The 25257-nt window shown below is 46.9% G+C and overlaps 11 protein-coding genes across 11 annotated transcripts; 4 read left to right on the forward strand and 7 right to left on the reverse strand.

Annotated features, from left to right (window-relative positions):
* Positions 1-557: 557 nt before the first annotated feature.
* Positions 558-2134, forward strand: M431DRAFT_532661 (hypothetical protein; the record flags this gene model as incomplete). Its single annotated transcript, XM_024920868.1, has 2 exons — positions 558-928; positions 1012-2134. The coding sequence occupies 2 exons, from the start codon at positions 558-560 to the stop codon at positions 2126-2128; spliced, it is 1488 nt and encodes a 495-aa protein (XP_024771720.1). The 3' UTR covers positions 2129-2134.
* A 288-nt stretch (positions 2135-2422) lies between these two features.
* Positions 2423-4308, reverse strand: M431DRAFT_510269 (hypothetical protein). The gene has a single exon (XM_024919434.1). It carries the CDS (start codon positions 4270-4272, stop codon positions 2464-2466), a length of 1809 nt encoding a protein of 602 aa, XP_024771721.1. The 5' UTR covers positions 4273-4308; the 3' UTR covers positions 2423-2463.
* Positions 4309-5671: 1363 nt separating this feature from the next.
* Positions 5672-7162, reverse strand: M431DRAFT_522109 (hypothetical protein). Its single transcript, XM_024920496.1, has 3 exons — positions 6806-7162; positions 6522-6724; positions 5672-6465 (listed from the first exon to the last, which is right to left on the reverse strand). Exons 1-3 carry the CDS (start codon positions 7075-7077, stop codon positions 5795-5797), a joined length of 1146 nt encoding a protein of 381 aa, XP_024771722.1. The 5' UTR covers positions 7078-7162; the 3' UTR covers positions 5672-5794.
* A 670-nt stretch (positions 7163-7832) lies between these two features.
* On the reverse strand, positions 7833-9819 carry M431DRAFT_522110 (hypothetical protein; the record flags this gene model as incomplete). The annotated part of the gene is made up of 4 exons (XM_024920497.1): positions 7833-8949; positions 9023-9232; positions 9329-9536; positions 9600-9819. 4 exons carry the CDS (start codon positions 9817-9819, stop codon positions 7881-7883), a joined length of 1707 nt encoding a protein of 568 aa, XP_024771723.1. The 3' UTR covers positions 7833-7880.
* A 983-nt stretch (positions 9820-10802) lies between these two features.
* M431DRAFT_91318 (hypothetical protein) lies at positions 10803-12061 on the reverse strand (the record flags this gene model as incomplete). The annotated part of the gene is made up of 2 exons (XM_024924250.1): positions 10803-11652; positions 11727-12061. The coding sequence occupies 2 exons, from the start codon at positions 12059-12061 to the stop codon at positions 10803-10805; spliced, it is 1185 nt and encodes a 394-aa protein (XP_024771724.1).
* Positions 12062-13785: 1724 nt separating this feature from the next.
* Positions 13786-15132, reverse strand: M431DRAFT_147799 (hypothetical protein). Its single transcript, XM_024912757.1, has 4 exons — positions 15065-15132; positions 14724-14990; positions 14567-14658; positions 13786-14504 (listed from the first exon to the last, which is right to left on the reverse strand). The coding sequence occupies exons 1-4, from the start codon at positions 15087-15089 to the stop codon at positions 13878-13880; spliced, it is 1011 nt and encodes a 336-aa protein (XP_024771725.1). The 5' UTR covers positions 15090-15132; the 3' UTR covers positions 13786-13877.
* A 1232-nt stretch (positions 15133-16364) lies between these two features.
* On the forward strand, positions 16365-18423 carry M431DRAFT_538596 (hypothetical protein; the record flags this gene model as incomplete). Its single annotated transcript, XM_024921037.1, has 7 exons — positions 16365-16535; positions 16617-16690; positions 16739-16897; positions 16981-17203; positions 17258-17592; positions 17654-18053; positions 18114-18423. The coding sequence occupies 7 exons, from the start codon at positions 16365-16367 to the stop codon at positions 18369-18371; spliced, it is 1620 nt and encodes a 539-aa protein (XP_024771726.1). The 3' UTR covers positions 18372-18423.
* Positions 18424-18684: 261 nt separating this feature from the next.
* Positions 18685-19690, forward strand: M431DRAFT_91656 (hypothetical protein; the record flags this gene model as incomplete). The annotated part of the gene is made up of 2 exons (XM_024924284.1): positions 18685-19274; positions 19339-19690. The coding sequence occupies 2 exons, from the start codon at positions 18685-18687 to the stop codon at positions 19688-19690; spliced, it is 942 nt and encodes a 313-aa protein (XP_024771727.1).
* Positions 19691-20421: 731 nt separating this feature from the next.
* M431DRAFT_510275 (hypothetical protein) lies at positions 20422-20866 on the reverse strand. The gene has a single exon (XM_024919435.1). It carries the CDS (start codon positions 20858-20860, stop codon positions 20501-20503), a length of 360 nt encoding a protein of 119 aa, XP_024771728.1. The 5' UTR covers positions 20861-20866; the 3' UTR covers positions 20422-20500.
* Positions 20867-21384: 518 nt separating this feature from the next.
* Positions 21385-21942, reverse strand: M431DRAFT_7516 (hypothetical protein; the record flags this gene model as incomplete). The annotated part of the gene is made up of 1 exon (XM_024922311.1): positions 21385-21942. One exon carries the CDS (start codon positions 21940-21942, stop codon positions 21385-21387), a length of 558 nt encoding a protein of 185 aa, XP_024771729.1.
* A 1320-nt stretch (positions 21943-23262) lies between these two features.
* Positions 23263-24753, forward strand: M431DRAFT_532670 (hypothetical protein). The gene is made up of 2 exons (XM_024920869.1): positions 23263-23814; positions 23881-24753. Exons 1-2 carry the CDS (start codon positions 23320-23322, stop codon positions 24550-24552), a joined length of 1167 nt encoding a protein of 388 aa, XP_024771730.1. The 5' UTR covers positions 23263-23319; the 3' UTR covers positions 24553-24753.
* Positions 24754-25257: the final 504 nt, after the last annotated feature.

Raw genomic sequence — 25257 nt, forward strand, 5'->3', positions numbered from 1 at the left:
TGACTGATCATTTTCCCCCGCAGAGCAGACAAATGTCATATGTGCAGGTGCAGATCAAAGGCAAAATGTCAATTGGAAATGCCGTGAATCAAATGCAAGCACTATGTGATCTAGATGCCACATCTGTCAGGGATTGTGCTAAGGGGTGGTGGCGTGCTGATGCAACTCTATTGCAATATCACCAGCGATCCGCCCAATCCTTATGGACACAGAAGGAAAAATTATCAGAAAGCTCGCATTCGCATTATCAATATGTCATTTATCTCATTATTGATCGGATTTGGCGAGTGAAAGTCCGTGGCTCTTATCTCACTATATTTCCTATCGCCGTCCGGACCAAACATCGAAACACTGAGCTACCGGAGACTGTGATATGTGCTCAAATACCCCTCTTAGCACGCAATGTGCAAGATAACGAAGTCACGAGATGACAGATATATGGACACAATAGGTTTGGGAATGAATCGTAGTTATCACTAGAGTCTGGCCTATCCCAATGACAAAAGTATTCACTTCTGAAGCCATTGTTTTGTTCTGCAGAAGCTAAGTGGTACAATATGCCTACGGCTGAACCGACAGGGAGCTCTCCCGATCACAATCCAGATAGCAAATCATTGGGCTCTATCAATGTTGATAGAACAGACTCGCTTTCTTCTGAAGTCATCCACACAAAGGTGAAGAGACGATGGACCTCATACCTATGGGACACTTTGGACAAGTCGCCAGAAGAGAGGCGGTTTCTGTTCAAGCTCGACGCAGTGCTTCTTTCATTCGCTTCGCTAGGGTATTTCATCAAATATCTAGACCAAGTCAACATCAATAATGCTTTCGTTTCTGGCATGAAGGAAGATCTTAATCTTTTCGGAAATCAGCTGAATTACATGCAAACTTGCTGGACTGTGGGATACGTCATTGGTCAAATTCCAAGGTGTGAGCTAAAGAATCTCATCTTTAACCCAACGAAGCTAATGTTTCATTTTATTGTAGCAATATCCTCTTGACACGAATCAGACCCTCCATTTGGATCCCGTCCTGCGAAGTCACCTGGGCCGTTTTGACAATTCTCATGGTCAAGTGTAACAATGCGCAGCAAATTTACGTGTTGCGATTCTTCATCGGACTTGCCGAAAGTACGTTTTATCCTGGGATGCAATACATTATTGGATCTTGGTATCGTAAGGATGAGCTGGCCAAACGGTCTTGCATCTTTCACACCAGCAGCGCTATTGGTACCATGTTCTCGGGATATCTGATGGCCGCTGTCTATCATCTTGGAGGCAAGGATGGATTCAAAGGTTGGCAATGGCTATTCATCATCAACACCGTCATCTCTCTGCCAATTGCTCTGGCTGGGTATTTCATGATACCCGATGTGCCTGAAATTACACGAGCATGGTATTTTACAAAAGACGACATTGCAATTGCCCAGAAGAGAATGCAGCTCGAGGGTCGAGCAAACCGAGCTCCGTTTACCAAGAAGAAAGTGAAGAAGATACTTTCTAGTTGGCATATATACTTGCTTACATTGCTATACATCTTCTTCAATAACGGAAATGGCGCCGCATCTCAGCCTGCGTTTCAGCTGTGGCTCAAGAAGGAAGGTTACAGCGTCACCCAAATCAACACCTACCCGACGATCACCACAGCTATTACTGTGGTTACTACATTAATCTATGCGTGGACCTCAGATACGATATTCCGAGGAGAACGCTGGCCCCCCATCGTCTTTGCGGGCATAATTAACATAATTACAAATGTCAGTCTTACAGTATGGAATATTCCAATTGGCTGGAAGTGGGCTTGCTTCTTCTTGGCTGGATTTGGTGGAGGTATTAGCGGTCTTACATTTGCTTGGGCCCATGAGATCTGTACAGATGACAATGAGGAGCGAGCCTTGGTCACTGGATCAATGAACGAAATGGCTTATGTGGTTCAGGCATGGCTGCCACTGTTAATCTGGCAGCAAGTTGAGGCTCCCGAGTATCCAAAAGGATATCCGACATCTATTGGAATCGCTGTTGGAATGATAATAATGGCTTTCTGGATAAAGTATGCACACGGACGAGAGAAGCGAAGGAGACAACAGGCCCAAGAGGATGAATCAACTTTGGGAGTATCTACTGCATGATATTAGACAAGATAGCAATTATATGCATTCATTATCTCGATTGACAGAATTCGTATGGCAGTGAGGTATTTGCGCATTCGGTTCAAGAGGCACACTGCAGATAGAAATGGACCATTAGTTGCTATGCTAGGAACACGGCGCTATACTGCACTAGTTGTCATGAGACATCACTTAGACGAACAGAAGTACATTCTAGTCTCTAAAAGAGAGCAGGATACTTACTGATTAGAAAATGGCACGTCAAAAAGGATTCATTAGAAAAGACACTTCAATTACTATTATCTCTAACAGTAGCTACACAAGAGTTGGAATCTTAGAAAGATAGGGTTATCTCTTCATGGGAGCTTCAGCCAGAGCTTCAGTAGGTTCGGATACTTGGGAGTACCCAATCCAGTAACTGGATCCCAGCCCTCTACAGCTGTGAAGCCACTGGTTCCGCAATTCGGGTTCGACCCTTGCTTGATGTCAGTGAGGGCATCGGTGTTGGCATACAGAACTGGATTAATGAATCCAACAGAGCCTTTGCCAATTTTGGCGCGCTCTTGGTTAATAAGGGTAATGACAGAGGCCCAAAGAGGTGCTGCCAGACTCGTTCCGAACCAGTGACCGTCGGTCTGGTTATTGAATGCGCGGAAATGAGCTCCATTAGCTGAGATATCAGGGATACCTCTACCAGCACGGTTGTAGATTCCTCCATGCTCGCCGATGTTGCTTGCATCACTGTTTGCGATGTAGTAAGGGTGGCCTGGATCATGCTTGGCGAAGTAACTTTTGACTGCTGCCTTCTGATAGTCCGGCACAGGGAAGTAATTTGAGAAGCCACCTCCAGAGGCAAACAGTTCGGCTCCGGGACCAAGGTTGGTCTGCATGGCGCCTTCAGCGTCAAGGACAGATGTGCCATCCTCAAGCTGTGTAGCACCAACAGCGGTGAGGTATGGGCACGAAACAGGGTTTCCAGGGTTGTAGATGGTCTGATTCTGACCTGATCCAGACAAGCAACCACTTGCCGAGTCCTCATGCGGCGGCATGGCAGCGCCGTAATCTCCAGAAGAGACTAGAACCGTAGTTCCTTGGAGACCCAATTTGAGCCACTCGTTGCACTGTCGGAGGAAATAGTTCTTAGGCACGTCAATCTCACCCTCTCCATACGAGATGGAAATGACCTTGTTGGGCTTGTAGGCGCCACACAGACGCGGGCCGGTGTAGCCACCAGGTCGGTTATCGGGATAAGAAGGATCGACTCCTGGGCTGTCTCCGGTGATGCCAAATGCTGAGTAGTGGCAGTAAGAACCATCCAGAGCATCCAAGAAATTGTTCAAGAAGCCGGAGTAGTTGTTGGCAGTGGTATACAGACGGTCATCCACTTGATACAAGACCATGGACTGAGGCCAGATCAGAGTCTGAATGATGTCGATATCAATGTCGGACTCTCCGGTATTGAATTCGGAATCAGGGGCCACAGGTGCTTGGCCGCCGTCGATTGACAAGATCTTGGGATGCGTGCCATTGGCAATGTAAGGGGCATACTTGTGGAAGTATGAGTCAATATCTTCCTGAGAAAATGTGTCTCCAGACTCATAAACCGCGGGCTCGTGTCCAGGAACCGGAATGCTGGTTGCTGGGATCTGGTACAGCGCACGGTAACAGATGGCAGTAAAGTTTCGAGCGCAGTCCTGCAGATCGGCTGGGAGTTTGGGGTTCGGGTGAGGCGCTTTCAACAACGACAGCAAGTCTAGTGGCATTTGCTTCGGCTTCCAACCCTTTCGGTGGTTCGTGCCGCCCCGTCTTTCCAGGGAACGCTTCACCATTGGTGGCGACAACTTGACTCCAGGAACAATATAGTCAATGTGCTTTGCGAGGTGCTTAGGGACGTGATATTGATCACATCCAACCTTGAGCACTCCCTCCCGCTCATGCTCGTGATACTGTGTTAGGAATAAATCTTCGATGTGGGACACCGGAAGATCAATAGCGAGCCATCCTTTATTGACATATTGACGGATGTCTGTTGCGTTGACGCCAGACTCAACCAACCAGGAATGAACAGCGTCAAAAGTCTCACGTGCTGGAGCAAACAGGTCGTGGACCTCGTCCTCACTGAGATGCTTGCCAAAGCTTTCAGATGATGGATCAGAGACTTCCATCAGCTTCTCATAGCCAAGATGGACGTTGCTTTGGACCAGGCCAATCCGAAGCGGAATAATGGCATCTGGGTCGAGGCGACTGCCACGCTTCCATTGTCGATGGTTATTGACCTGACCGGTTCCGGTCGGAGTCCTAGTTTCGTGGAGGACATAGCTGCTAGACGGCAATGCATACACAGACGAGTCTGTGAATGCCACCGCCGCTGCAAGAGCCAGCAAAGCCCTGAGCGAATAGCCCATGATGCCTAGTAGGTTTGAAGTAACTGCCGCGCTTTGTTTGCGAAGGATCGCCTCAGCAAGCCTTGGCAACAGTTCAAGCTTTTCTTGGCCAAATAGCCATCATTTTATATTCCGACAATAAAGCCCCATAGTACCTGTCATGCCATGCCATTGTGCTTATTAGATCTCTACAGTGCCGCTAGCCACTATCTGTATGCACATTTGCTAGGATACTCACTATCTATTCCTAACTCTTCCCCTTTGTCAAAAGTCCGTCTGCCGAATATCCGAGATCTCGTGAAATCCTTCAATTATTCCAAGGCATTACAACATCAGAAACCCTGTCAAACGCGGGCGCTGACCAAGGGAAGTCACCTTGCCAGTTGTTCCTCGAGCATTGTCAACGCCGCCGATTGGACGTTTTCCGAAACGCTAACAAAGGTCCACGCAGTATTAGGCAGGTATCGGCCGTGTGGCTGTTGTTGACCTAGAGCTCCAGGGGAGTTTCTGCATCAAGTAAGCTTGTAGACTCCGATCTCAATTTTAATGCCCTGTTGTTGCGATGTTAGCTGATGGGATACCCCAGCCGGCGGATTGCTCAACCTGCCGAACATCCTAGTTTTCGTTATACCCGGCATTAACCGGATAGATAGCGGGCTCTGACTCCGTCTTTCACATTCAAAAGGCCCTACAACCCCCGCTTCAGATCTTCGCTAGCATGCGCGATCCATACCCAGTATGCTCGTCTTCTGCTGCCGTTATCGCAAGAATGATTCTTAAAATAGCTGATGATAGGCCATTGGCCGGATACCAGATGCGGCAAGAAAGTTGGCATTCAAGCATTGGCGGTAAACAACGCGATAATGCAGGCTTTTAGACAATATCAGCAATTAACTGGTGCGATGCCCAGGAATTTGTCTTACATTGCCAGCTCCAATCGTAATCGCATTCAACGATGAACAAGGATTTTTATAGAGAGTTGATAGTTTAGATGAAAATACGGTCTGTGCTCAAAATAGAATCTATTCATTTAGCCATTTCACGTTGAGGCTCTCTTTATGGATTCGAAGATCCCACCAGAAGCATGTACACGATGCTGCCTTGCCCAGGCCTCCATTAGTAACGTAGATCTTGAGAAGTAACCACAAAAGATCGGCGAAGCACCCGAGAATTTTTGTAGCTGAATGGCAGAATTATTAAAACTATAGACTACTGTGCTGGCATTATCTAGGGGTATATACTGCATACGGAATGATTATAACTGTCAAGCAGTCTCCCCTTTCTCAACCCAATATATCGACTCTCATGTTAGACTGCCCTTGACATCCTTGAAGATCTTCTCGAGTGTTTCAATAGATTCCATAACGCTGTCATGGTCAGTATCAGCGACAGTAGCTGAGCTGAAGTCAATGACGTCGTCGAATGTGTTCTCTTGCCATCCCCAGCATTCTTCAACGTACTTCTGGCCCTCTTTACCAATCATAACATCGCTTTCGGCAAAATATGCCCTCACTTTTAGCTTCGCGTGGCCTTGAGAATTTGCGTCCAGCTGTTGTTTTTGCCTTTCAGCGCTCACCAATGCTTTTACAAAGACATTGTAGTCATCACACTCTCCCCAAGAGGATCGGTCGCCTTTTCTCAAGCACTGAAGTGCCTCATCATTGGCACCAGTGGTGCCTCCCTCGAAAATTTTCTTCATACGCATCGGTCCTAGTTCCAGCTGTACATCCCTTGGCAGGTCATAGTCGGTCGCTAGCTTTTTCCTATTTATCTCCTGGAAAGAAAGCTCTTGCCCGTCACCACCGCTGATAGAAGAGATAGAAGAAGAGAGAAAACTGCTGGCCTTTGTTAAAATAGTTCCACTTGTGGCGAATGCAGGTGTAATGCGATTCATCACATTGATGGCTGGAGTCGGGATATACTGGGCCATCTGCCATAATGTAAGTTTCGATTGCGCTGGATCAACCCACGGCGCTGATAATCTGTAAGTAAAGGCTACCTAAGAGAGCCAACTGACATCTTCTACTTACCCATCAATGCAACAAAAGGCCGCTCAGGATGCAGCATATTCCGGTAATGATGCAAGGTATTAAGCAGGTACATCACCCCAAATGAATGCGAGACTAGGGCGATATGCTCGATATCTAAATGTGCCAGTAGAGGGGGAACGACTTCAATCCACGTTGAAAGCCGTTGAGAAAGCGGCACGCGGGTTGAAAGGCCCATCCCAGGTCTATGCACACGAGGCAGAGAGACGTTAGCATTCCTAGCCCAACTGCGTTGAATAATAAATCATAGTGAAACACATCTTCACCTGTCGACTACCACAACTCTCACTCCCAATTTACGTGCGACTGGATCCAAAAGGGCCCCGATATATCTGGACCCAAACATGCCGGGGATGAAGAGCACAGTTGGCGTACTGCGACTTGCAGCCGGAGATTCGGGCTTGAATCCCAGGTCAGCATAGCATACAGTGAGGGCGTCGCGGTTTGCAGTTCCGGGAAGAATAAACTCTTGGCTGAAGCGAGGATCCGAGATGTAGCTGAGCGCCTGATCGTGCGCTGAAACTGTAGCGGGTTCCATGCCGCCCGTAACAATTAGAGTAATTTTGCGATGAAAAAGAGAGTTGATGTCCAATCGCGAGCGGATCTAATAGCAGGATGGAGGCGCTAGGTCGGGTGGGAAATCTCCTTCAAAAATAACTCAACTGGACGTACTCCAAAGGAATGAAGAATTGGATGCGCCGTGACATCGGCTACTCGTGCCGACGACGCGAAGCTCAGTTGTGTCATGTCCATCTCCTCAGCGAATCATGGCGCACCAACTTAGCGCGCCAATTCTATGTGTGTTGGTTGTTGGTTTGGTTACACACATGAGTATGTATCGCGTAGGATGGATTACAACGATGAGATAGAAGTTCAGTGTATATGCATTGCAGCAAAGTCGTATGTTTAACGGCTCAGGCCGTGTATCAAGTGAATAATAGCTCTACTTGGCATATAGAGTTGAGGCGCACGCGGAGTGGATAACTTCTGAATCAATTGTCCCTTGTAGAAGGATCGTGTGAAGGAATCGCCGTATCCACTCGCGATGCGCAACCGAGGTAAACAATCTAGACCTGCTCCCTGCTTTTAAGAAAACAGCGATATAACATAATTGCACCATCGAAGTAGCTTTTCATGGTGATAATATAATACGGGTATTCAATTGCGGAGTGGCCAAGGGGCGTCGGCCCCGAAATAGAAGGCAGGCAACATCAACATGACCAGGTACGGAGTACTTCAGACAAATAAACTTGGATGCGCTGACGGGTAAGGTATCAAACAATATGATTGCTTCATATTCTATTTATGCATGTACGTAAATGTCTCTCGCAATCGTTGTGCTCAACAGAGCGTCCTGTAAATCCTCTTCCACAAGGGCCATGTACGGCGCAGCTCCTCCTCCTCTGCCGAAACATGGGACTGTACTCTCGAAAAACTTCTCCCAGTGTGGATGTCCATAGATGCTATGCTAACAATTTGTGTTCTGAACCACAATTTATGTCCAATATAGAACAGAATGACGATTGGGACGGCCAGCATCTTGAGGAAGAAGTTTCTGGCAGTGATAGTGGGTTGATCCGTGGGACTGGTTGGCACTGGAGATATGGCAACCCAAAACTGGGAAGTCAGCACCAGTATATTGCCAACTAATCCTAGGATAGAACCCAGAACACCGGCCTGTGAAACAAATGGTAGGTGATTTACCGAGTAGCCTGCGGCTGCCCAAGCTCTCCGGAATCGAATATGACAGAGGCAAATGCTGCCCCAAGTAAACAGACTGGACAAACCACAAATAGCGAAAAGCCAATCGAAGATTTCTGAATGAATCTTAACATTGACTAAGTAGGCCAAAAGGCCTAGAGAAGAGGCGAAAAGAATCGCGACTAAGGGTCGCCCCTTGCGATCAACGTAGGAAAATATGGCCGGCGCGTGCGACTGCTCAGCCAAGGAGGCCAGCGTTCTCGAAGATCCGAATATGGCAGAGTTTCCCACACTCAACACTGCAATCATAATAACGGCATTCATAACGCTGGGTAAAATTGTTGAGCCAGCGCTCTCGACGGCAATAACGAACGGACTGGCAACCGCATCGACAGAGCTTTGGCCTCCAAGAAGGCGAGGCTCGTTGTACGGAACCAACAGAGTCACCAACAGCAGTGATACAATGTAAAAAATGCCAATTCTCCAGAACACTTGTTTGATAGCGCTTGGAAGGGACTTTCTTGGGTTCGCAGTCTCAGCCGCAGCCAGCCCGATGATTTCGGTACCGACAAACGAAAACGAAGATGTGGCTAAGACGCTGCAGAAGCCTTTGAAGCCGTTGTGTGTTGGGCCAGGATCTGTCCAATAATGCCCGCCAATGTAACCACTGGTGGGCGGTCCTCCGATATTGATAACTACCCCGAGGAGTCTAGAGTGTTCATCTTAACGTTAGCAGGAGAACCATGAAATCATGCTAGGATCAAAGAGCAGGTAGTTATTACATGAAGCCCACAATGGCAGTTACTTTGACTGTGGAGAAGATAAATTCTGCCTCGCCATATCCTTTGATTCCCATCAGATTTATGCCGACGATTGCGAGTAGAAAGATGGTTACGAAGATGGATGGGCTAAGAGATGCATTCCAATATTGGATGGCCAAAGCCCCAGAAATCATCTCAACAGGTAGAGCGACAAGCCATTGTAAAGCATAACTGCCGCCTGCATTAGCAATAGCTCCGCTATCAAGCGTTGTAAAATGCGCCTTTACAGGAAATCGTATGTTATGATTGAATGCAGGCTTTACTTACTTCCAACCCATGGCGAAACCCCATGATGGGTCCAGAAACCGACTGGAAAATGCAGAAAACGAGCCGGCAACTGGAAATGCGGTTACCAATTCACCCATACTTTGCATGGTGCAAAATTGTATAGCACCAGTAACAAGATAGCCAAGCAGTAAGGAAGCTGGGCCGCTTTGGTAGAGAGCCACGCCCGATGCCACGAAAAGACCCGTCCCTAAACTCTGCTGTTAGGTCACTGCCATTGTTTTCAGCTGAACTGTTGGAAATGTAACTGTACCGACAGAGCCTCCAATGGCAATCATTTGCAGATGGCGGCCCTTGAGGTCTCGCGCAAGTGCAGAATTGGCTGTCCGGACATTGGCAGCACGAAGGTCATAGAAGCGGCCACCAGCTTGTCCCATGTCGGGGAGATCATCGTTGACATGATAACCGTGGTTGCCGGTCATGGGAAGACCTCCAGGCACTCGACGAAAGCTGTCGACAAACCGGCGGCCCATTGACTTCTTGCGAGAAGTCCTAGGTCGTGAATTGGTTGTAATAGAATACGACGTTGCTACTGCGAACTGGCTTTGGGACTTGCTGGGCGACAAGTCGCTCATTTCGACCACTTCAAAATCTCTGGTGTATGTGATGCCATTTTTGATGGATTTTGGCTTTTCTGGTTCGTTGGACGCCATGTTTAGCTGCGGGAGGCCCTTCTACGCCCATTTACAAAAGTGCAAAAGGCTTGTAAAAAAGACGTCGATCCAGTTCGTTCGGAAAATTAAGTATGCATGGAATCATCCTTCGTTGCCAGGATGGAAGGGCTGTGGAAGGCCATTAGAAGGCACGCAATACGGGACACAGCTAGTGGCGCTCCTTCAGGGTGATAATCTCATTTCCTTTTCCAATCCATCTTGGCACTCAAGCCGCCTTGCAATGGTAAGCTCCTTCCGGTGATCATACGAAGAGCCCTGCTGCGATTTGCTGATACCATGCACACCGCGCCGTTGAAGAGTTTCATGCGCATCAATAGCCTCACGCCACAGCGCTCTGCTGGAGCCGAGGTCTCAACGCCATTTTAGCACGCGCTAGATAAGAGTGGTTCGTTCATGACAGCGAGAGTCTAGAAGAAGTCTTGGAGTTTCTGCCCCTGCATACTAACCATGTGGCTGAGTGTGTGGGGATACAAGTTGGGCTCCGCAAACCTGGGGTTGAGAGATAAGAATTGTCACTTGGCAGGATTCCATCTGAAACATGACTAACAGATTCGAAAGACGATGCCTTGACAGGTTCGTCGAAGATTCTATGGCATAATGGAATCCGCCGCGACGTTTTCTCTCCTTGTGTTAACTAAAACTGGCAAAGAAAAGGGGTTATGGCATGTGAGGGTGTGACGGGCGTTCAAACTATTAGTCGATTGCCTGCTGTGGATGGGAACTGGCTTGAAGATTTGCAGGCGCTAAGAAGAAATGTACAGAGATATTATTGGTAAAAGCATCTATCTGCGGCGGAGGCTAGTCCTTCCAGCGGGCACCAGGCGTTCTGGGGATCGAGGAGTGTCAAGGCCCAAGACCGCGGCAGGCTGTGGTGATCCGTGGTCCGGCTGGATCAGCGAGTCATGGCTCTGCGTTGGGCTAACTCCACCACCACTGGCCGATTGAGAGTTTGCTGAAGATTGGAATGCGGTATCGGCCTGTTTATCGTCCTGCCATCCATTGTCTTCCGACTTGGCCCGGTCCTCATTTTCAGCTTCATACCAATCGCTTCTCACAGCCCCTTGGCCTTGGGGCCGGGAAGTCGTCCCGCTGCTGTTGTAGCCTGGCCGAAACTTGGTCTTTCTAGCTCCGCTGTCTCTAAGAAAAGAGCCCAGAGCTACCAAATTCGCCACTGCGGTTGCCGCAAGCAATTCTATGGATGCCCACATAGATCTAACCACCTGGTCCCCGTGTTGTTTGATGGTCTCGGGTATTCTGTAAATCGTGATGCCAACAGTCAAGAATCCAAAGCAGAAGAGCATAGCAAGCAAGACCTTGCGTCGTGTAGGAATGCGTGTAGAGACGATGATTGGGATCGGGAATATGATGAGTACGGCGTCAATGACTGCGCTGCAAACTCCCATTGTGAAGAGCTGTGCCACTCCTTGACGACATTGAGGTCCTGGGTCCGGAATGATTTGCCAGTAGTGAGAGATTGGTCGACACTCAGCCAAGGTGCTCACTAGGATGGCAAAAAAGGATGCTGCAAGCATGCCTCGCAAAACATTGATGAGTCTGGTGTAGACTTTCTTTGAGGAAGCGCCAGCCAGCCTGTTGAGAAACTCCAGCGTGGTGAATTTGAGTGTCCATATTCTGTTAAAGATTAATTAGTACCCATTGCAAGATCGTGAATAGCACAGATGTAAACTTTTCCAAGGCGAACCTACGTGGCAGCATTGAATATTCTTCCAGCAAGCACAACTTTGCTCGCAATGACCCGCTGGTCGATCTCCTTGGATGATAGCGTCAAACCATCGAGCTGAATATTGTTTGTGCCATATAACAGGACGACGTGAGTGCACGCAATGCGGAGATATAATGGCAACAATGCCAATGCCGTAATCTTGTCCTCGATGAAGAGCTTTTCCACTCGAATGTATCGTCCCGAGAGACGTAGCAGGATGAGACAGGTGCAAAACAGCGTTATCCACCAGGCAACGAGCAATGTGGGTTTCGCATCGCTGAACGGCCTTTCTGGCGGTGCCGATGAGTAGAGAGCCATATTTGAGCCCTACATGAACACGATTGAAGAGTTGCACAAGCTACGATCTTGTGAAGATATCTCTTGGGTGATGACGCTTTAAGCAGCAAAAGAGATGTTACGCCATGAATTCGAGACAAAACTTAACGAAAAGAAATGCATCACACTAGCAAATTGATGTATACATAGTTACACGCCTATCCAATGGTAAGTATGCAGGCTAGGAACTGATAACGAGAATAAAATGGGCTAGTTACCACATCGAGGCCGATTGGCACATAGCCTGGCAGCCCCTGGCGTGACAACTATTGAACTAATCTGGCTCCTTTCAGAGGGCTGAACTTGTCTCGCCTCCGTCTCAATGTAATCCGGCTTCGCTCGTCCCGGCCGGCCGCCTGTGGTCTACCTACTTGAAGGAGCTGTGGCGTTTGGAGAAGTTTGGCGATCGGAAATTGCTGCTGTGCTTTGGCCAAGCATCCGCGGCCGCTCCTGTTGCGCCACCCAATCTAGCGCCATGGCTTCCAATCCATGATTGACGCGGTGAATCCAGTATGAAGAACTACTTGGCGCTAGGCTAGGGGTTTGGGGTTTGGGCAGAGGTCGCGTACGACGGTACGAGGCATCTTGGCCGCATTTGTAGCATGTGAAGCGTGTCTAGTGCGGCGATGACCTGACAGGATTACAAGGAAGTGAGTTCAGCTTGCCAAGCATGTGTGGATGCCGTGCATCCTACCGAGATACCCCAATAGCCCACACGACTGGGCAAAATGGCACTCACTTTCTTCGCATCTTCCTCATTGAGTTGATGAGGCTGCGCAGTATATAGTGATACCACGTATGCATCGGCATAGATACGGGTACTTGCTGGCGTGCGGGCACTATAATAAGGCCTCAACTTGTAAAAGTAAATGGATATGTGTGTGCTGTGTGCATCTTTTCTCCATGTGAGCGCCAAAGTACAGGTAGCTTATCAATAAACGGGCATAGGCTACCTCCGCTTCCAAGTTGTCCATCTGCATCGGAATGCTCCGCAAGACATAGTGAGCTACCTTATTTTGAGGAAAGTTCGGCTTCCATGCGACATTCTAACGAAAGCACGCGACATATCGCGAACTGTTAGCGGGGAAAACACCAGACATGGACTGCTTAGCTCTGACACCGCATGTGCAACGGGAAATAACATGGCTGCCTAGTCATATTACCCTATGGTATTTCGTTAGCAAAATGCAATTCTCTGTATTGCAGGTTACGCTGTTACCTATTTTGTAGTAACTTCGGATGCTAGATGGCCTCGCTTCCCACTCTTGAACACTACCGAAATGGCTGCTGTTTGCTGAACAAGACGCTAAATACTTCCCCATGTTCGTATTACTCTGGTTCTCTCCCCAGGGCCGCGGCATGAGTCGTAATAAGGATTCTAAAGCCCCACTCCCTATCATCATTCCCGTTTGGCTGATTAGGCCAACCCCCACATATATCAATCACTTAAACGCTCATTCGTGAGCATCGCTATCGCATTCATCTCCTTGATCAGCCCATCAGAGATAAGGGACACAAACAATTGTGAAATCATCTATTGAATCCCAGTGTCTCCAACATGGAAGGATGACACTGAGTCAAGAATCTTGTAGTTTCAACAGGAAGTTGGGCGAGAAGTGTGGAAATGCACTGAGCTCAATGGAGTAAGCAACATACACTTCTATAATATAGCAGAGTTCACCGACGAATTATTGTATACAAGATAAGTCGCAATGCGTAATATAAACACCCTAATATATAGAATTTAAAACAGAAACAAAAAAAAAGGTATATTGTCTCCATATCTATCACCCATTCATTAGTTGATCGTGCAAATAATCTTTCCCATAATTTTGTTAGTCTCCATCAGCTTGTGCGCATCGATGATTTTTTCCCAAGGCAAGACCTTTTCAATGTAGACTTTGAACTGCCCAGATTGGAACTGTGGAAGGGCCTCTGATACGAAAGTATCTCTCAATTTGCGCTGAAATTCTTCGTCTCGGCTTCTCAGAGTTGAGCCTTCGTATCTGACCCTTTTGAAGGCTAACAGTCCCATGTCGAATTCTTTTTTAAAGGTAAATCCGCTCATTAATCCGATCAAGACAATTCTTGCGTCTTTAGCAGCAATCTTGAGATTCTCGGCGAAGACATCAGGACCAATTAGATCAGCAATTATGTCAACGCCTTTACCATCAGTTGCCTTCATCACCTGGTCAACCCAATTGGGATCGGTAGTGTTGAACGCTGCAGTAGCCCCAAGAGTATTGACGCAGAAATCGCATTTTTCATCGGATCGTGCTGTTGCATAAACGGCTGAGGCCCCGGCGCTGAGGGCAAGCTGGATACCACTGATAGAAACTCCAGAAGCTCCAGCATGCCAGAGAATAGATTTGCCACGTGTAAATTCTCCGATCTTATACATCACTTTTGTTGCGGTAAGCCATGTCTATGTACTGTCAGCATCCAACCAGGGTAAGCCTGAATTTTCGATAACCTGCTGAGACTTACTTCGGGAATACCCGCAGCCTCTTCCCATGACAAGTGCGGTGGCTTGTGGATGAGCATATGAGTTGAGATAGTAATGTATTCGGCATAGGCTCCTGAATAATAGCCGTTAGTTAAGGAGCCTAGTTTTGAGAATGTTCTCTTGGAACCATCGTCATACCTCCGTATGCCAAAGCGAACACTTCATCGCCAACATTAAAAGAAGATTCGCTATTTTCTCCTAGTCCCTCTATGATGCCTGAAAACTCCAATCCCATAATTTTACCGACCCAGGGAGGGACAGGATATTCTCCGTCGCGCTGCATAATATCTGCGCGGTTGATACCAAATGCTTTGACTTTAACCAGCGCTTGGCCTTCCTTGGGCACCGGCTTCGGAATTTCTGTCATATACAGGGATTCTGCTGGACCAACATCTCCCCGAATATCTATTGTAACAGACCAAAGTTAAGATAGGAACTTCAAGTAATGATGCTAGATCTTTGAGAAGGTTGAGTCTTACCAATTGCTCTCATTGTGTTGGACATGATGTTAATCTTTTAAAATTCAGAAAGTTTCAATTGCTATTTCTTGAATGCTCACAAGTTGTAAATGGGCTCATTGATGCTGGATCTAATAGACTTTATATTGACATTTCTCTACCTGCAACTACAGCATGTGTATTGCGGATTGAAAATCATGAGTGGGACGCATTTCTCTTAACGCCTAAAGGTATTTTCATGGCCTTTCGGGAAAATGGGCCGTTTCGGCATCTCGGAAGATCACATGCGACGCACATTGGCCTGGTTTCCTTGGATGAATCAGCAACAAAAGCAAAGTCAAAGCAATATAGTCGAATTACTAAGACGAAGCGCCACACGTAGTTAACATTTTATTAGCAACATATGCAGTTGCGCATTGCTCTAATAGGACAGACTCAAAATACATGTTGTCGAATCTTGATGTGCTTTGCCACTAGTTTATGGAAGAATCTCAGCGTGGCCACTGCACAAGGATTACGAAATGTTCATACGGAGCATTCCAGTTCAAACGGTGTTTCTGAGATGTAGGAGAAAACCATGCGTTGAGGCAAACCTTCGTAAAGACGCTTCATCCGTAGCGCCGCATGTAAAATGAGTACGAATCAAAGTTATTGGCATTCGGCATCTCCAATAGCGAAGAAAGTCCCAAAGTAGATGCCCTTACTAAGGATTGGCGGACTGGGAATGCGCAACTCAGTCATCTGCGAACGCTGTTTGAAGATTGCCCGGTAGTCATGTTACTAATTCTCACACATCACAGCCAACATATTCCATTTACAGTAAACACCAAAAAGGAATATTCTGTTTCTGGTAATTCACGTAACGAGCATTTTGCCAATTGTAGCAACGAAAATCTCTTTAGCTGATTTGGGCATTTACCATACCCATTTGAGGTACAGAGTTCTGACAATTTACTTTGATTGACGTCAATCCGAGGATCCGAGGCTCCGACAGCGAGCCACCGAGCCGCCGAAGCGTGCACGTCTGCTTAGAAATTTCACAAATTCCGAAATAGAACAAGCAAGTCACTGCTTCACAGGTTCTAGAGTTATTGTTAATCAGATTTGTTTGAAAAGATGTATTGTTTAGCCATGATACTATGTAGAGACAATGGGAAACTTTTTCTATATGTATTGTGCTTCCACTAACTTGGCAATTAAAATGAGTGCGCCTGACTGTACAGAATCAACATACGACAAGATTTTATCATTGCATTAACAACTAGGAGAGAATACATCACGGGATCGAGAAAAAAGCAAATAATTTACAGCTATATTGACAATGACCATTGATCTCAAGTCGACCGAAGCCGACGATGTTAGGCAGCAACATCAGTCTAAATCCGAACAGCAATCCAGTGGAAGCGATGTTCTTGTCAGCGATGCAGAACGGGACGAAATAACCTTGAGCCGAGCACGAACAATCGAAAGCCAGCACAGCCTTACCGTAGGAGTGCCGTTGGCAGGCAGAGAGGACGCATCACCACTGCCACCGATGGGAGCCGGAAAACCTTACCCTCCGGATCTCTTGGAGAAAGATGGCTACATCGTGGAGTTTGACGGCGCCGATGATCCCATTCATCCGCAAAATTGGCCTATGAGGACAAAGTCAGTACTCAGAGGGGAATAGACACATCAGCAGTCTAACATGAACAGGGCTATAATTACTGCGATATTGTCTATCACTACATTTATCACGACTTTCGCCAGTGGAATATACGCGCCCGCCATTTCGACAATAGCAGCAGACTATAAAGTTGCTCCAGAAGTTGCCACACTCGGCGTCACACTTTATGTCCTGGGGTTTTCGGCAGGGTGAGCCAAGTTCTGATCTAATATGACGTTTTTCGGAGCAATCACCACTCTCGTCTACGAGACCTTATCTCACTCTACTATAGACCGGTGTTATGGGGACCACTCTCTGAAATCAAGGGGCGTCGTCTGCCTCTCGTCGTTGCCGCCTTCGGAACTGCGATTTTCCACTTCGCCGTAGCAGTTTCCAAAGATCTTCAAAGCATCATGATCAACCGCTTCTTTGCAGGTTTTTTTGGAACCAGTCCTCTTGCTGTGGGCGGCGCTGTGTTTGTGGATTTGTTTGACAACAAGACTCGCGGCATTGCAGTAAGATCTCCTAGACAGATTCCCAGCCTTGCCTTTTTGCTGAATCATTCCTAGGTGACAATTTTCACATTGTCTGTTTTCATTGGCCCAATGTTCTCACCATTCATCGGAGGCTTCATTGTCACGAGCCATCTTGGCTGGCGGTGGACTCAGTATCTTTCGGGCATCCTCGCTTCCGCAGCGGCCGTGGCAAACTTTGTCTTTGTTCACGAGACTTATCCGCCAATTATTTTGGCTCGAAAGGCAGCTGAGTTGCGTCGGAGAACACAGAACTGGGCTATTCACGCCAAGCAAGAGGAAACCGAGGTCAACTTTCACGAAATGGTTGAACGCAATTTTATCCGACCGCTTCACATGCTTGTCGTCGAGCCAATCGTCTTGCTAATCAGGTATCAACACTACTTATGCCATTACTCCCAACTACAGTTGCTAACCCTTTGGTTCATGTAGTATCTATTCTGCGTTTATTTATGGACTACTATATCTGTTTCTCACTGCATATCCCATTATCTTCCAGGGAGTTTATGGTATGAGGCCAGGCATCAGCGGTCTCCCCGAGTTGGGCGCCGTACTTGGCTGCATTATAACAGGCATCATAATGGTTTTGAGAGCACCAATCTATAGGCGCAAACTTGAAGCAAACAACAATATGCCTGTGCCAGAATGGCGACTCCCCGAAGCTATGGTTGGAGCGGTTCTCTTCGCTGGTGGCATGTTTTGGCTCGGTTGGTCAGGCTATCGAAAAGAAGTTCACTGGATTGTTCCAACAATCGGTGGTGTTGTGACGGGGCTCGGCATTTCAATGGTTTTTCTTCAGGCGTTCAATTATCTTATTGACGCTTACCTGATGGTATGTGCCTGCTCCTCATGAATGTTCAATGTCTCAGCTCATTACTGACATAAGGAATAGCTTGCGGCGTCAGCCCTAGCAGCCAATACCTTTCTGCGATCGTTATTTGGTGCTATATTCCCTCTTTTCGCCTCTTATATGTTTAAGGGGATGGGCATACAATGGGCAATGACGTTATTGGGGTGTGTTGCGGCTCTGCTGGCGCCTGTGCCCGTCATTTTCTACATCAAGGGCGCACAGATTCGAAAAGTGAGCAAATACACGCCCAAGCTCCCTCCTCCAGCGGCAACTTCGAAGCCTGAAAAAGAAGAGGTTTAAAATTTACGGATGAGAATAAAGGAGATTGTGGGATTATGACAAGTTTTAATCAAGTAGACTAAGTTTAGAGTTGACACGCATACGGCGGTTTGGTTTGGAGTAAATTGCTGGATTTTGGCGTGCAAAGGCGTCATTTGTTCTCTGAAGATGCGCCCTTGGGATGCCCTTGGGGCTTACCCCTCATCTCGATGCCGAAGACAGCCGCCAAATGAGAAATTACTGACTCAAATCAGAAAACATCAGAAGGGAACTGGCGAAATTGTTCCTCTTTACCTGCCACGGTTTATAATTAATATTAATTGCAATTGCTATCATGGCGTCCTTCAAACCTCTGCACATTCTCGCCTTTGGCGCTACTGGCAACATTGGGAAACACATCGTCAACCAACTCATTCGCGCTACGCCCTCATTCCCCAGAATCTCAATCTTCACCTCTCCAAACACAGTGGCAACTAAGCCCGAGCTTTTGAGCCAGTGGAAAGATGCAGGCGTATCAGTTATCGTTGGCGACATCACCAGCGCGGAAGACGTGAAGAGAGCGTATGACGGGGTTGATACTGCCATTAGCTGCCTGGGCCGAGGGGCTTTGGAGCATCAATTTGAGCTCATCCGGCTGGCGGATGAATCGGAGTCTGTCCGCTGGTTCTTCCCATCGGAATATGGCACGGATCCGGATCATGACCCTAGCAGTGCTTTCGAGAAACCTCATCAATTCAAGCGGAGGGTGCGCAAGACATTCGCTGAGGATGTGAAGAATTTGAAACCTACATACTTAGTTGTGGGACCATACATTGAGATGTGGGTTGACGGCGACGAGACATTCGGCGGGTTTGACATCAAGAATAAGAAGGCGGCTCTTCTTGGAGATGGAGACCAACCCATTGGATTTACCGCTATGGAAGAGTAAGTTACAGCTATTGAAGACGACTGACAATTGTCAATATAGCTAACGACGAGATTTGGATAGTGTCGGTAAAGGATTGGTAGCAGCGCTACAGCGCCCAGAGGTATCAGTTGGTAAGGTGCTCAAAATCGCCTCATTCACAAAGTCACCAAATCAGATCCTAGCCGAATATGAAAAGCAACTTGGATACAAACTTGATACCAAGTATGTCCCTCTAGATGATGTTAAGAGCCTCGAGAAGAAGTTCTGGGACGAGGGTAGTCCACGTGCCGTTGTTGGCACGCTGCGACGGATTTGGGCCACAGGCGGAGCGGTTTACGATAAGCTGGATAATGAGGCATTGGGACTGGATGAAGGCCAACTGCAATCCCTTGAAGAGGCAGTGCGAAACCGCATTCAGGGCAAACCATTTTAGGAGAAATGAAGTTGGCTAGGGACTGCCAGTGTGACTCAACGCTCTACTCGTATACAGGTAAAGCAGTCTTGGAGCTACGGCACCAGTGTTATGTCCCAGGGGCAATCTCCAAAGCCAGACTTCCAATTCATCATCACAAAAGCAATCATATTACGGCGAGATAATCCCCATTCTTGCCACATACATCCAATTGTCGTGATTCTCCCATTGAACAGACTGCAACTACCGGTTTTTCTTACGAATTAATACTCCATCGTTCCCTGTTCTTAAAGGCCTGGCAAGGCCCCAAAGACTAACAGCATGACTCGAGTATCCACCTAATTTTAATATACACTAATCTATATATGGCAGGGGAAAGTCACTTTTAAAGACAGGATACCTAGAATATAGGCAGCGCCCGCGGTGCATTTTAGGTATCGTAATCGTTGGTGATACCTGGCTTTCTGGTCTTGGTTCAAGTTAATGGCTAACCGTACGCACTTGTCGTGGAACACTGTGCTGCCTGCTCTTCTGGTTATCCAACATTTCGCAGTTCCCGTCGAAATCTCAATCGTTTTGGAGGATGCAGGCTGGGAACGCTGGTATAAATACCAACGAGATTGATTTGCCATGTTTTGAACAGGATGAATCGGCTTTTGATAGGTTAATCTTCCCTTTACAGTTTCATGTATTCCTCACCCATGGCCGCTAGGTCCGTAGAACGCGAATCTACGTAGGATTTGTATAGAAATCTGACTTGACACAATTTATATTTTAACTTCCCCTATCTATTCTCGGTCCTATTTACCATCTTGAATTGTATTTGAATATTCAAGCCAATTTCTTTTCCTTCTCTGAAGGGCCATTCCACCAACGATAGATGCCCTTGCACCAGACCCAAGTCTCAATTGTGCCAAAAATGCTCAAGACAACGATGACAAAGACCTTTACATTTCTACTCATCCCCAGACCTTCAAAGCTAAAGGACGGGAGCTCTTCATTTTTCTGCTGCTTGTTGTGAAGACGAGTATAACCAGAAAAGTTTCGGAGAGTGCTGAGCTCATGGTTGATGGTCTGGGGCTTTCGATTGCTTTGCCAGACGTTGAAAGTGGCAGACATGTTGCGTGTCTTCGTGATGTGCAGCATTCGAACGGCCGAACCGATACTGGTCGAGGTGGGCACTGGCTTCATTTTGACGGCTAGTCTCATAGATGTAATTATTCGAAAAATGATGTTAATTAATGGGTGATTTCAACTCAAGAGAAAAGTTTAAATTGAAGAAAAGATAATTACAGAAAGCAGAACTCAGCTGAGTATTTATAAAACAAGACGGAGTCGGGAGGCTGATAGTGCCCGCTATGAGCAATTTCCCTTGGCACTGTGCGTGGACATGATCAGAGTGAAACCAAGCAAGCAGTAGCGTGTAAATTAAATCCACGGGATCCCGTGTACCTATTTGCCGCCCTCTCTTGAGAGATTGAGGTAAACTGGCGTTACGGTAAATAACTTCGTTGAAAGCTGAGTAGCTAATCTCTTCAGTACCATAGATGAAACGAATCTTCCTGCTTTCTATACTTGGGTTATCAACCTGCCCGATTAATAGCTGCATCGATGCTTTGCTGATTGATCCGCCGGTTCGTATTCTGCCATAAACATCGTGTCACATAAGACCGTTTCTATAACCTCCTAACCCAGGGTCGTAACATTGGACTAGTCTAGCAATGAGTGGACGATGAATCCGTCGCATGTTTGCAGAAGTCATAACGATCATACCACTGAGCATATCCAACATACTCAATGGAATATCCAGTGAACATAGCCCCAGCAATATATCTCCCGCAATGTGCCGTGATTGTTGCCAGCGCTTGGCCGTATTGATCAGGAGAAATGTCAGTCCACACGCCTGGATCTGTATAAGGGACGCAAACGAAAGCTACGACGTTCCCACGAATGGAGTAGTACGACGTGCCTTCATAGATGTGTGCTCCAGGAAGTTGCGTCTTGAGATCTGCTACAGCTGCATCGCAATTGCTGGGGTCCAGATTAAATCCGCAGCCACAGTAAATGTCTTGATCACGAGGTTCAAGAGCCCTTGGTGCTACACTAGCCAGGTCATGCTTGATTTTTGAAGGACTGGAGATCTTTGTATGGACAGTTGTGCCGTCCTCACCAGTAGAGACTGCATAGACGCCGTCGGGGGTACCAGATGGAATAGTAAAGGCTCGTGCTAAAGCGGCAAGACTAAGAGCCGCAGTAATCTTGAAAGAGTACATTGGAGGATAAGGTGTTAAAAATTTGCTAGTAAAATTCGTTGCGAAGAATGATCTAGAGATCTTGAGAAATGTTTATCGATATCGGTGGGAATTGTAGCTATTCATGCATGTGCGGAAGGACTCTAATATATATTTACCCATGTGTATAGATACCTCACTGACCAAGTTAGAGCACGAAGGAATACCCTGCTATTCCCTTCAGTGTAGCAAACGAGCAGCGTACAAAAAATACACCCGAGCTTTAACATTAGGTGATGATACGATATTTAATACGACACCCGCCGGAGTGCCCTCTCCCATACTTATTTGCTGACATTCTTTGAACACAGCTGACATTCTCGGTATCGCCATTTAGCCTATTAGAGTTATCATAATCTTATTGGCTAAGTTATAATAGAAAGGGAAAACCCGCTGACACCCTGGACGTAGCGAAAGGATTACGCTCGAGCTATGATATTCAATATAACGCTCGCTCATACGCTTGCTAATAGATTATGGCTGCTGGTTTGAAGTTCTAATTTATATAACCCACTCCGTCTAATAGTATTCAAAGTGAGAAAATGGCCCAGCAGGAAGTAGAGGCTCTATCCAAAGACCCCTGAGAGCTATGATGTTGATTAAAGACAGAGCGATCGAATAATATTGAAAACATTAAGATACAGTAGATTTACTCAGCGGGTTAACTAGTGTTGATGACTCAGGAAACGAATAGTTATAGAAGCTCTTCAACTACTTTGTATTATCCAGCAGGTGTATCGATCGTTTTCTGTGTTAAGCTGGCATGCAGACAAAGCTCCAGGTAAACGTTTCTTCTAGCGCTCAACTCGGCAGTTTGCGTGCGAATATTTACCACTGTAAGCACCCACTTGTCGGTTGAATGCTCTGTGCCCCCAGCGCTCCGTCCCATGCTAGCCTTTTCTTCCAGGCATCGGGAGCCATGCCTTTCATTGCTATTTTATGATGCATGGCGTAGGCTGACGATGACTTTACATAAGGAGAAGCAATGTGGAAAATTTAGATACTAATTACGCCTAGTCATCTATGAACTGTGCAAAATTTGACACGGCTCCGTAGTTTAGCAACTGACATCCGACCGGTTGCTTTACCCGAGAGATCTCGGTCCCGAAGTTGCATCCACAATTGTTTTTCGGGCCCAGGCTAAGCGGTGCTTCCCGCCAGTAGCTGTTTGGCACAGTGACGAACGAACTCTGGTCCCGAGAGATTACGAATGGCTTTACTCATTAAACTTGACGAATAATCTATATAAAGGGTGAATCGCTTGAGACTCCAGGAAAGATTTTCGTATGTATCTCTTCAGCAACGCATTCAAACAGTTTAACACTTGCTTACCTAAATCCACCACTACGAGCGCCATCCATGGCTCCTACTGTTGCCATTGTCGGTGCCGGGCCTTGTGGCTTGACTCTGGCGCGTCTTTTGGAGTGCAGAGGCGTCGACTATGTCGTCTATGAGCGTGACGAATCCGAAGTCTCCAATCGCAGAGGAGGAAGCCTTGACATTCACGCAGGGACAGGACAACTTGCCTTGAAAGAAGCAGGACTTTTTGATGAGTTCAAGAAGCATGCTAGATACGAAGATACGTCTTTCACAATTGCCAACCAGCAGGGAGAAAGGGTTTTCCGGAAAAATGCTGGCCAAGGGCGCGATGCGCCTGAAATCGATCGCATCTTGCTACGCCAAATTTTGTTAGACTCAATCCCAAAGGAAAAGGTTCGCTGGAATCACGTTCTTAAGAGCGTCACACTGGAGCAAGACGGGCATCATATTCTTCAATTCACAAACGGATCTTCAGCTTCCGGATTCAAGCTTGTGGTTGGTGCAGATGGCGCATGGAGCAAAGTGCGACCTTCGGTAAGACGCTGAACCTGCTCCTCCTTCTGACTTCTCACATTAACGAGAGCTAATTGCGAGTGACAGATTACACCAGCAAAGCCACAATATTCGGGCAACCACTATATAGAGTCAAGAATAAATCCCGAAAGCCCTCACTATCCAACCATGGTCTCAAAAATCGGCGCGGGCAGTTTCATGTCTTTAGGTTCTTCGAAAGAGATCGTCACCCAGCGTCAGGGCAACGGATCGTACAGAATTTATCTTGGAGTTACAGTACCCGAAGATTTTGTTCGAGGTGGCACCGTCAATCTGGAGGATACTGAATCAACCCGGCGTCTATTTCTTTCTTCGGAATACTTTGGGAATTGGGCAGAGGAATTAAAAGACCTGATTCGATACTCGGAAGACTTCCGCAGCTGGCCCCTTTACTACATGGATCCAGAGACTCTGAGATGGGACTCTGTTCCTGGTTTAACATTGGTAGGAGATGCTGCTCATGTAGCAGTCCCAAATGGTGAAGGTGTCAACTGTGCCATGGCAGATGCGCTCTCTCTGGCCTCAAAAATTGCAACATATGGTACAGATGCGTTGAACCGCGCCGTTGCGGAATATGAGGAAGATATGTTTCGTCGTGGAGTCGAGCATATAAAGGATGGTCTACAAATGGCGACCCTGATACGGCACAAAGATGGCCCCGATGCACTCATATCCTTTTTCGAGACCGCAATGGAAAATGCAGCTCAAGCCTCTGCTTAAATGAGAGAGAGCTATTAAATGAGGGGGGCAGGTTAGTTCACGGAAGGGGTCGTAAATAGGGGGCTACATCATTTCATTAGCTTAGCAGTTACATTTCCATCGTTCACCACCCTTTTAGGTAGATATTTAGGTAGATATTCAGATAGCTTTTAGACTAGAATAATAACCATATCATTGATAGCTATTTTCATACAACATGCTATTTGATGAATTGTACGATCAATCCAGCCACTTCTTTCAGAGTGTTCTATGATGTTCCAGCTCAACCTTTTGCTGCTCCCTTGTTGATATCTCTGCATATAATCTCTATTCGTGACATATCCACCTTTTAATACCAGGTCTGTACACTACCATAGAGAGAAGGTATCTTCGCCGTATCTTATAGCATTTTATCTTCTACGTGAGCTTCCTAGATCAAGAACTTCAGATGCCTTTCTAAGCTCGCATTCTACTGCCACTATTCATCATTAGTCCATTAGAACTTTTGTCGTCAATCTTAGATGCGGATGTCTAGATTTCAGCTCCAGTGTATACGAACTAGAATGTGGTCAAATCAGGGGTTAAAAATTACTAGCTATTGGCACGCAAAACTAGTAGATAAGGGAAACTCCAATCAAACTCGCTGAATCGGAAAAAGTCATGATGCAATAGCCGTGGTGACCTACTAACCTGGCTACTGCTGACTTGCTGCTTTCACTCTGCCTT

This window comes from Trichoderma harzianum (assembly GCF_003025095.1).
Source record: "Trichoderma harzianum CBS 226.95 unplaced genomic scaffold M431scaffold_10, whole genome shotgun sequence".
Classification (NCBI taxonomy): Eukaryota; Fungi; Ascomycota; class Sordariomycetes; order Hypocreales; family Hypocreaceae; genus Trichoderma; species Trichoderma harzianum.

Coding starts and splice junctions, on each gene's coding strand:
- M431DRAFT_510269 (XM_024919434.1), bottom strand. CDS start 4,272: ATGGAAGTCTCTGATCCATCATCTGAAAGCTTTGGCAAGCATCTCAGT.
- M431DRAFT_522109 (XM_024920496.1), bottom strand. CDS start 7,077: ATGGAACCCGCTACAGTTTCAGCGCACGATCAGGCGCTCAGCTACATC. Junction 6,725..6,805: donor AGAGTTGTGGTAGTCGACAG/GTGAAGATGTGT, acceptor TCGTGTGCATAG/ACCTGGGATGGGCCTTTCAA. Junction 6,466..6,521: donor GCCTTTTGTTGCATTGATGG/GTAAGTAGAAGA, acceptor ACAGATTATCAG/CGCCGTGGGTTGATCCAGCG.
- M431DRAFT_147799 (XM_024912757.1), bottom strand. CDS start 15,089: ATGTCCAACACAATGAGAGCAATTG. Junction 14,659..14,723: donor GTTCGCTTTGGCATACGGAG/GTATGACGATGG, acceptor GCTATTATTCAG/GAGCCTATGCCGAATACATT. Junction 14,505..14,566: donor AGGCTGCGGGTATTCCCGAA/GTAAGTCTCAGC, acceptor GACAGTACATAG/ACATGGCTTACCGCAACAAA.
- M431DRAFT_510275 (XM_024919435.1), bottom strand. CDS start 20,860: ATGAAGCCAGTGCCCACCTCGACCAGTATCGGTTCGGCCGTTCGAATG.
- M431DRAFT_532670 (XM_024920869.1), top strand. CDS start 23,320: ATGGCTCCTACTGTTGCCATTGTCGGTGCCGGGCCTTGTGGCTTGACT. Junction 23,815..23,880: donor GGAGCAAAGTGCGACCTTCG/GTAAGACGCTGA, acceptor TGCGAGTGACAG/ATTACACCAGCAAAGCCACA.